Raw genomic sequence first — 11,323 nt, forward strand, 5'->3', positions numbered from 1 at the left:
ATGTAAACTTCTGACCCACTGGAATTGTGATACAGTGAATTATAAGTGAAAAAATTTGTTTACTTGTGTCATACACAAAGTAGATGTCCTAACCGACTTGCCAAAACTATAGTTTGTTAACAAGAAATTTGTGGAGTGGTTGAAAAACGAGTTTTAATGACTCCAACCTAAGTGTATGTAAACTTCCAACTTCAACTGTATGTCTACCGACCTCCATATTTCTTTTGTCTAACCTCACCCCCATCTTTGCCCTCCAGGTGGCTGGACGTGGGCGTTGCCCACCTGACCAGTGCTCCCTGCTGGGTGATCTACCTCCAGGTGATGCAGGAGGCAGTGTGGCCCGGGGGTGTCCTCCCTGATGGGCCCCGTCCCGACCGCAGCCCCATCCAGAGAGAAGAGACCAGGCAGCAGTGTCTGCACTGCCTCACACAGCTACTACCAGGTCAGTGTCGGCACTGCCTCACACAGCTACTACCAGGTCAGTGTCTGCACTGCCTCACACAGCTACTACCAGGTCAGTGTCTGCACTGCCTCACACAGCTACTACCAGGTCAGTGTCTGCACTGCCTCACACAGCTACTACCAGGTCAGTGTCTGCACTGCCTCACACAGCTACTACCAGGTCAGTGTCTGCACTGCCTCACACAGCTACCACCAGGTCAGTGTCTGCACTGCCTCACACAGCTACTACCAGGTCAGTGTCTGCACTGCCTCACACAGCTACTACCAGGTCAGTGTCTGCACTGCCTCACACAGCTACCACCTGGTCAGTGTCTGCACTGCTTCACACAGCTACCACCAGGTCAGTGTCTGCACTGCCTCACACAGCTACCACCAGGTCAGTGTCTGCACTGCTTCACACAGGTACTACCAGGTCAGTGTCTGCACTGCTTCACACAGCTACTACCAGGTCAGTGTCTGCACTGCCTCACACAGCTACCACCAGGTTAGTGGTTGTAGCTGATCAGTGTCTGCACTGCCTCAAACAACTACTGGCTCACACAACTACTGACGGGTCAGTGTCTGCACTCTGCACTGCCTACACAACTACTAACAGGTCACTGTCTGCACTGCCTCACACAACAACGACCGGGGTTAATGTCTATGCTACCAGGTACATGGGTCAGGTACGTGGGTCAGAGTCATGCTACCCAAGCCATTTAGATCAAATACTGTATTTTACATTTACATTTTAGTCATTTATCCAGACTCTCTTCTCCAGAGCAACTTACAGGAGCAATTAGGGTTAAGTGCCTTGCACAAGGGCACAGACAGATTTTTTTCACCTAGTCGGCTCGGGGATTGTAACCTCTAGGCGACCTGTATGGGAACCATATGGGAATCACAGGTGTATTAGGTAATTGTACTGTCCCCTTATTGCCATTTTAACGTGTTTGTGTGTGTGTGTTTGTGTGTGTAGACCTGATTTCTGACATGCTGGGTTCTGAGAAGTACAGGCTGAGCTGGGATATGGCACTGGAGTCTCTGCAGGACCCTAACATCAACCGGTGAGCCCCCTATCATCACTGGCTTTAGCATTTTGGTGTGTGTGTATAGTAGGGTTGTTAAACCTAAAATGTCAATGTCACATACAGGCCAAACATTGAGCGTTTGATCCATGTCAACTTCAATCTGACCTATGGTAACCTCTCTCCTCTCTCTGTGTCTGGGAGATTCTACAGGCACCTGATCTACTGTATCTGTGACCTGCTGTTGGAGTTCCTGATTCCAGAGTCTTCAGAGGAGGGCTTTCAGAGATCTCTACTACACAGTCTCTTTGGGGATGAAGAGAGGCTGTCTGCTTCAGCTTGACGACACAGCAACACACAACCCCTCTCTCTGCTCCCCTGTTACTATCCCCATCTACCACCCTCCCATCCTGGTTGGCTCATCAATATGGTAACCATGGTCCTGCTAGGTTTGTTAGAATGGGAACTTCTCATGACGTCAGAGAAGAGGAATGAGGAGGGGGAGGAGGAAGAGGGCTGGGGAGACGTAGGAGGGGTGGGAGGGGGAGGAGGAAGAGGGCTGGGGAGACGTAGGAGGGGTGGGAGGGGGAGGAGGGGTGGGGAGACGTAGGAGGGGTGGGAGGGGGAGGAGGAAGAGGGCTGGGGAGACGTAGGAGGGGTGGGGTGGGGGGGGGGGAGGAAGAGGGCTGGGGAGACGTAGGAGGGGTGGGGGGGGGGGGGGGGGGGAGTGGGCTGGGGAGACGTAGGAGGGGTAGGAGGGGGAGGAGGAAGAGGGCTGGGGAGACGTAGGAGGGGTGGGAGGGGGAGGAGGAAGAGGGCTGGGGAGATGTAGGAGGGGTGGGAGGGGGAGGAGGAAGAGGAAGAGGGCTGGGGAGACGTAGGAGGGGTGGGAGGGGGAGGAGGGGTGGGGAGACGTAGGAGGGGTGGGAGGGGGAGGAGGGGTGGGGAGACGTAGGAGGGGTGGGAGGAGGAAGAGGGCTGGGGAGACATAGGAGGGGTGGGAGGGGGAGGAGGAAGAGGGCTGGGGAGACGTAGGAGGGGTGGGAGGGGGAGGAGGGGTGGGAAATGGACTCTTGAACTCCTTACACTTTATAGGCAACGCTCTAAAAGGACTGAGACACTTTATTGAATGTATTCTAATGGCACTGTGTTGATGATTGTGCTAATATTGTGTTTTAATCAGGTGCTTGTGTAGAGAAACACATTTATGTAAATATGTATGTACAGTATATGCAGTAATTATTTGATGTTTATTTATTTATATGTACAATACAGTATGTGTGATATCAATAGATATACACTGGGGTCCGAAATTATTGACACCCTTGATAAAGATGAGCAAAAATGACTGTATAAAATAAATAATTCAAATACTGAGCTACTGTATATTGTATGCAAATAAATAATTGGGAAATTATATTGTTTTATACTAATACAATTGCTCAGAGAAAGAGATTTTGTTTATTAAGTAATATATATATATTTTTTTAAGGTAGGGGTCGAAATTATTGACACCCCTGTTTTCAATACCGTTCAATACCTCACCTTGCGAGGATTACGGCACTGAGCCTTTTTAACAAATGTTTTATGAGTTGGAGAACACATTGGGAGGGATCTTAGACCATTCCTCCATACAGAATCCTTCCAGATCCTTGATATCCTTTGTCTGCGCTTATGGACTGCCGTCTTCAATTCAAACCACAGGTTTCCAATGGGTTTCAAGTCGGGAGACTGATATGGCCATTGCACAATGATAATTTTCTGGCCAATTAACCATTTCTTTGTGAATTTTGATATGTGCTTGGGGTTATTGTCTTGCTGGAAGATCCACTTGCGGCCAAGTTCCAGCTTCCTCGCAGAGGCAACCAGGTTTTGGGCTAAAATATCCTAGTACTGGGTAAAGTTCATGATGTCGTTGACCTTAACAAGGCCCCCAGGACCAGTGGAAGTAAAATAGCCATAACATCAAAGATCCACAACCATATTTTACAGTAGGTATGAGATTATTTTCTGTTTATGCATTCTCATTTCACAAGGCTCCGTCCAAGGTCAAAGCTATCTTGGATGCCCTAGCTCCTCAGAACGTGAGCCAACTACATTCGTTCCTAGGGTTACTGAATTACTATGGATGCTTTATCCCAAGCTTAGCAACGAAGCTGAAGCCGCTGCATCAGTTGCTTTGCCAGGACTAAACATGGAAATGGACAAACAATGCGAGGAAGCATTCATGAAAACCAAGGAACACTCCTGAAATCTGACGCACTTCGACCCGTCTTTGCCCATCCAACTAGCTTTTGTTGCTAGTCCATATGGTGTGGGAGCAGTCGTGTCCCATATCATGCCTTCCAGTGAAGAGAAGCCGATCGCTTTCGCATCGAGGACATTGAACAAAGCAGAAAGTAACTATGTACAGATAGAACGTGAAGCCCTAGGTAATGCTTTTGGAGTGCATAAGTTTCACCAGTATCTGCACAGATCATCGTATGCTGAGGAGCATCTTTGGATGCAAGCATTTTTATTTGATTTATTAGGATCTCCATTAGCCGACGCCAATGACGACAGCTAGTCTTACTGGGGACCGACACAACGAAAAAGACGTTATAGACAAAATACTTTACATTTACATGTGCATCTATCAGTTACACATACATGTCAGTACATACACACAACAAGTAGGTCACATGGGGGAGAGGCGTTGTGCCGTGAGGTGTTGTTTTTTCTGTTTTTTAAAACCAGGTTTGCTGTTCACTTGCGCTATATCAGATGGAAGGGAGTTCCATGCACTCATGACTTTGTATAATACTGTACGTTTCCTTCAATTTGTTCTGGACCTGGGGACTGTGAAAAGACCCCTGGTGGCATGTCTGGTGGGGTAAGTGTGTGTGTCAGTGCTGTGTAAGTTGACTATGCAAACAATTTGGAATTTCCAACACAATGTTTCTTATAAAAACAAGAAGTGACGCAGTCAGTCTTTCCTCAACTCTTAACCAAGAGAGACTTGCATGCATAGTATTAATATTAGCCCTCTGATTACAATGAAGAGCAAGACGTGCCACTCTGCTCTGGGCTAGCAGCAGCTTAACTAGGTCTTTCTTTGCAGCACTATGTGACTGGACAATAATACAGATAAGATAAAACTAGAGCCTGCAGGACTTGCTTTGTGGAGTGTAGTGTCAAAAAAGCAGAGCATCTCTTTATTACGAACAGACCTCTCTCCATCTTTGTTGTTGTCAGCACACACCTACGACATCAAGTACTTCAAGTCAGAACTGCATTGCAATGCAGATGGACTTTCCAGGTTAACACTACCTGTCAAAACCAGAGTCACGCCAAGTGGACATCTTCTACGTCAGACAAGTGGAAAACGCACCAGTCACTTCAACACAAGTGCGGAGAAACACCAGAAACGACCCAGTGTTATCTGAAGTGATGGACATCACGCATACACGTCGACTTCGAAGACAGACTGTTTCTCGTGGTTGGAGAAGTGTTTTAGTCAGTTCGGATCGGCACTCCAACTCGTTAACGACAACGGGCGGCAGCTAGTGTCCCAAGAAATGGTCACGTTCCTACAGGTGAATGGCGTACAATACATCAGGTCCTCACTGTATCACCCATCTACCAACAGGCTGGTGGAGAGGTTCGTACAGACCATGAAACATGGCTTAAAAGCGTCTCAGGGTAAAGGAACAATGCACCAACGCTTGAACAGATTCCTGCTATCCTACAGGAACGTGCCTCACACAACCGCCAAGGCTTCGCCTGCATCGCTACTCATGATGAGAGAGCTACGCAAAAGCTTTGACCTACTCAAAACTCTGTACACAAAGGAGAGTGTGACATCAACAGGAGAGTTAAGTAAACATTTTCAACTGAGAGCAAAGGACAGAGCTTTCAATCCTGGAGAAACTGTTTTAGCTAGGAACTATGTCAAAGACCAAAGTCGGTTCCTGCTACGGTCATTGCTCAGACTGGTCCTGTGTCCTACACTGTCCAGACTGCAGAGGACCTCATCTGGAAAAGGCATACAGATCATTTACTGTTGAGTAAAGCCACACCAACAGAACCACCAGTCGTGAGTGGTCCAGAACTGTTACTGGGTGACACCCTGACCAAGTAGTCGTCAACTAGGGGCTCACAGTCACCTTCTCAGGATTATTGTTCATAATGGGGAAAATTTAAGTAGGCGGGGAGGAGATTTGGTGTATTGGGGTTATGCCGCAGAGCATCATGGGGGTTCTATGTACTGAGATGAGCACGTTCATATAAATGGTTGAACTGAATTCTTGTCTGCCGTCTTATCATTATTGAATTGTTATAAAGACATGGTTATGAAATCCACGAGACAGTTGTCCTATCAAAATCCGAAGTTGACAGATCACTTTCCATTGTCTGTTGAAGAAAACAAATAAACATTTTCAGTCGTTTTGCATTTATTCAGAGTCAGACAGATTTAATGTAAGGTAAGCTACTGAAAGACATGGCATGGGACATACTCATCAGAGAGATTCCACAGGATGTTGAAGAGGATTGGACATCAGAAGTCATCCATATTGGAGGGGACACCCAAGCTCTTATGGGCATTTTCCTTCAAGAGCTTTATCACTGCTGCTCTGTTTTGATATTTATCATGAGGCTTTGCACCAGAAGCTAAAAACAAAGAGAAAACAATCTTTCATCATAATATCCAATTAATGACTTCCTGTATGCTCACTAGTGATACTGTTTCTGTAGAGTGAACAAAGACCAAACTGATATTCAATTCTTGTCTCTAACCATGTTTCCATCCACAGTTTTTATGCCAGTAAAGTAATACTGTATAAGAAAAAATCATGACAGCTGTGATGGAAACAGGAAGTTTCGGTAAATTTTATAAATGCCAACAGATAATTTGTTTGTTCGACATGGTGGGATCTTTTTGTGTCAGTAAAATGTATTATACAACAAATGGCGTTGGAAACGCCTTTATGCGCAAATATTGATCCAATAGCCATCGTATCGAAGTGAACTTGGAGTTACGCGATGATGGACCTTCCACTATGACTCCGGAAACCATGCAGTTTATTGGGCTACAGATGAACTTCACAGGGTGGTGAAAGTGCACGGTGAGCTTGATGCTCCTTTTCAATAAATATTTAGAGTCTTATTCTGGTGACATGATGATCGATGCTTGACCGCCATTGAACAAATAAAAATATTATCGCTCTTATCTATAATAATCTCATCATGTAAACTAGCCTACCCACACTGTATGTGCGAGCTGTTGGCTAGAGCACATATATGCCAAGACCAGAGTAGGCTCATTTTATATTTAACGCAACAGTTTTTGTGACAAAACTATCGGTAGAGTTGAAAATGCAATGGAAACATATTGAACTTTAGATTTCTATTCAGTACATGAAAATTTAAGCTAGAAAGTACATTTTGTGCACTACGTCATCACACACCGATTTTTGTCTGCGAACACACCACTAGTGGGAAAATGCTCATATTTTCTTTGTGCGGATTCTAGAATTATTTGCATGGAAATCTCTCCAATTGAATGTTAACCTAGCTATTGGGTAAAACATGGATGGTAATGATGTTTTAGGATCTTAATTTGAACCAGTTTGCTACAGAAGAAAAATGATCTTGCAGCAACCGGAAATGTGTATAAAGTGTATTATAATTAATGGACATTTTTGTAGGGGCTGATAATAAATAAAATAAAAAGTGGAAATGTTTTAACCTAAAATACACTACAAGTTTTAAATCTCCTGCAACTGTTCTCCTGCAACAGGGTGATCAAATTAAGATTCTACATCTGTAAAAAAAAATATGTATCTCTACCAAACTAGTCTTCATCTGTAATTGTGTGGTATTTAAACTGGTTTGAATCCCTAACCTGCTTCTGTATTTGTGCCATGCTCAGCCAAGCTCTCCCTGCCACTTGACTTCTGTTTTGCCTAGAAGAATACAAAAATCTCACTTTATGACACATCAAAATAATTTAATAAATAAGTCCTATTGAAATTAGTCCACCAATAAGTGTAGGGTTGATATCCTTATATTTAGTTTAAAATTAGGGGGATACAGTGAGGGGAAAAAGTATTTGATCCCCTGCTGATTTGGTACGTTTGCCCACTGACAAAGAAATGATCAGTCTATCATTTTAATGGTAGGTTTATTTGAACAGTGAGAGACAGAATAACAACAACAAAATCCAGAAGAACATCCTTGGGAGCAATTTCCAAATGCCTGAAGGTACCACGTTCATCTGTACAAACAATAGTACGCAAGTATAAACACCATGGGACCACGCAGCCGTCATACCGCTCAGGAAGGAAACACGTTCTGTCTCCTAGAGATGAATGTACTTTGGTGCGAAAAGTGCAAATCAATCCCAGAACAACAGCAAAGGACCTTGTGAAGATGCTGGAGGAAACGGGTAGAAAAGTATCTATATCCACAGTAAAACGAGTCCTATATCGACATAACCTGAAAGGCCGCTCAGCAAGGAAGAAGCCACTGCTCCAAAACCGCCATAAAAAAGCCAGACTATGGTTTGCAACTGCACATGGGGACAAAGATAGTAGTTTTTGGAGAAATATCCTCTGGTCTGATGAAACAAAAATAGAACTGTTTGGCCATAATGACCATCGTTATGTTTGGAGGAAAAAGGGGGTTCCTTGCAAGCCGAAGAACACCATCCCAACCGTGAAGCACGGGGGTGGCAGCATCATGCTGTGGGGGTGCTTTGCTGCAGGAGGGACTGGTGCACTTCACAAAATAGATGTCATCATGAGGAAGGAAAATTATGTGGATATATTGAAGCAACATCTCAAGACATCAGTCAGGTAGTTAACTTGGTCGCAAATGGGTCTTCCAAATGGACAATGACCCCAAGCATACTTCCAAAGTTGTGGCAAAATGGCTTAAGGACAACAAAGTCAAGGTATTGGAGTGGCCATCACCAAGCCTTGACCTCAATCCTATAGAACATTTGTGGGCAGAACTGAAAAAGCGTGTGCGAGCAAGGAGGCCTACAAACCTGACTCAATTACACCAGCTCTGTCAGGAGGAATGGGCCAAAATTCACCCAACTTACTGTGGGAAGCTTGTGGAAGGCTACCCGACACGTTTGACCCAAGTTAAACAATTTAAAGGCAATGCTACCAAATACTAATTGAGTGTAGGGAAACTTCTGACCCACTGGGAATGTGATGAAAGAAATAAAAGATGAAATAAATCATTCTCTCTACTATTATTCTGACATTTCACATTCTTAAAATAAAGTGGTGATCCTAACTGACCTAAGACAGGGAATTTTTACTAGGATTAAATGTCAGGAATTGTGAAAAACTGAGTTTAAATGTATTTGGCTGAGGTGTATGTAAACTTCCGACTTTAACTGTATAATGTTTAATAATTGAAATAAAAGTAATTATCTGAGCCTATTGGCTTTGGTTTGTAAAGGTTTTTTAAAACATTACATTTTACAGAAAACTACTAGAAATAGGCGTGAACCTCGAAAAGATTTAGGGCCTAATGTCAAGTTATTTGTGAAAATCGTTCTTGATCTAGCTACTTGCCAAAATATGCTTGCTAAACACGCCTAACTACACTATGCTTCAAACTGCTTGAGCTGTGCAACTTTGGACAAGTGCTGACGTTGAAATCGAGGGGTGTCATAAAGATGATGTCACAATTGATAGGCCACCTGCATCTTATATGGTACTGTACAAGCAACCAGAGTAGGCATGAAAAATAGTTCTTTGTAAACTGTACAATTTGTTTGAAAATGACTTTATAAACAAGGCATGTAATATAGCCTACTTTATGTAGCCTACATGTCAGATGATCTACTTTGAAGCGGCTATTTACTTTATAATGAACCTCAGGCGCTTTAGAGGCGGTGGCTATTGTCAATAATAATGGGGCAATATGGGATTGATACATCAGGTTTGTAAACAATGTGATTGTAAACATGGTTAAAACTGTAATTGTGATCACATGGATGGTGCTTGCATTCATAAGGGCGTCTATGAATTTGAGAGTGGTTAAATTTTTCCAGCCCCATATCCCTAAGCTTTTTACCAAAAATAGTGGCAGGGATCCCTTTGTTGTTGTTCAGATCCCTGATTGCCCAATTGACATTATGCTACCCCCTGAATTCGTTACAGTATTATAGGCCCTTACAATAAAAAGTAGGCTAAGATGTCATTTTTTAAAAAAGTTTTTCAAATGAAGTGTGAACTAGCCTCCAAGACACAAAATCAAAATTTACAAACAATAACCACAGATGCATTTGTTGCCTATATTCATTCTCGATTCGGCCAAACATGTATCTTCTAAAATGTCCGTGTCCACTTGCAGGTGGTTTGTTTGAATTTAAAAAATGCTCTGTGAATTCAAATAAACTAAAAATTGCTCCATTAACTATTCCAACAATGTGTACGCTGCCATCTTGTCTATTTTAAATATTCTGTCATTCATTTAGACAGGTGGGTCCACCCCAAAGTGCCGCATGTCATGGTGACAATCACCTGTCTCGATCAATGAGAGAAGATTTGAATTAGACAAGACAGAGCATTTTCTAAATTCATATAATCACCTGCAACTGGACACAGACATTTTAGGAGATACATGTTAGGTTAGTTGAAAAATCTATGGCTATGTTTTGAATATGCAAACCTGTAACGCCCAGTAATGGATACCAAACATCTTTGGTTATGTCACATTATCTGGTGTACAATCTGGAGCTAGGAAGCATGTAATTTCCATTATTTTGCTAAATCACTTGCTAAAACACTTCTGACCACAGTAGGCTACAAAGCGCTTATGAGCAAGATATGGTAGAAGTGCTGACTATAAATGCAGATCCTGGAGGTGTCATAAAGATGATGTCATAACTGATAGGCCCACTGCAGCTGATCTTACAAGCAACCAGAGTAGGTCTAGGCCTGTTATTAATTACAATAAGCTTACAAATAAAGAATAATATGCTATTATTATTATTATTATTATTAGGCCCTAGTTTCATACAATAAAACATCTATTATTTATTGTATTGTTTTTCAAATGTGTGTGAACTTGTGTTCATGACACAACATAACATTTACAAAGAAAAACCACAGATTCATGTTTTTCCACTCTTCCATGGCCAGAAACCTACAAATAGGCAAATGTTCTCAGTGAAAGTAACATGATAGACATGGAAATTTTGCCAAGGTTGTACAATGCTCTTACTTTACATGGTATTTGCGTCTGTAATAATGACGTTGACAAATTGTCCAATATTGCTGTCAAAACAAAGGGAAACTGTGGTCTCCTGTTGAGTTTGCAGATCCTGCAGTGTGTGATTATGAGGCATATAGGCTATTAGTGGTTAAACGTGTGTTTACACATGGGGCACAATCTGGGCCTCAAATGTCACTGTGGTTTTGCTGATAGACAGAGAATGGAAATTCAGCCCGACCAGGAGCAATAACAACTTGAGGAAGGTCTCTATATTGACTGTATCTTGCCCACCACTCATGAAAAATGTAGCAGATGATATGTTAAAAGGTTCTTAGTACCCTGAAAAGGTGCTTTCCCCAAAACATATTTAGGGATTCCCCTCCCCCTTCCCTCAGTTCCCTCAACATATGCTCCCTCAACCCTATGTTCCCTCAGCCCTATGTTCCCTCAAACTATGTTCCCTCAACACACACTGAACCAATTTCAATCAAAATTCAGAATCAGAATCACTTTTATTCGCCAAATACATTTACATGTACAGGAACTTGACTCTATTACATTTTACATTTTCGTCATTTAGCAGACACTCTTATCCAGAGCGACTTACAAATTGGTGCATTCACCTTATTATAGCC

The 11,323-nt window shown here is 42.9% G+C and overlaps 1 protein-coding gene across 1 annotated transcript in view; it reads left to right on the forward strand.

Annotated features, from left to right (window-relative positions):
• snx19a (sorting nexin 19a) overlaps positions 1–1,973 on the forward strand; it is a 44,132-nt gene extending 42,159 nt beyond the window's left edge. Inside the window, exons 12-14 of the mRNA XM_084184810.1 lie at positions 258–442; positions 1,421–1,508; positions 1,674–1,973. Coding sequence (XP_084040936.1) covers positions 258–442; positions 1,421–1,508; positions 1,674–1,812 — 412 coding nt within the window. The 3' untranslated portion in view covers positions 1,813–1,973. The remainder of the gene's footprint in view (positions 1–257; positions 443–1,420; positions 1,509–1,673) is intronic.
• The last annotated feature ends 9,350 nt before the right edge of the window (positions 1,974–11,323 follow it).

The sequence above is a fragment of the Coregonus lavaretus genome, assembly GCF_964263955.1.
Source record: "Coregonus lavaretus genome assembly, chromosome: 20".
NCBI classification, from domain to species: Eukaryota; Metazoa; Chordata; class Actinopteri; order Salmoniformes; family Salmonidae; genus Coregonus; species Coregonus lavaretus.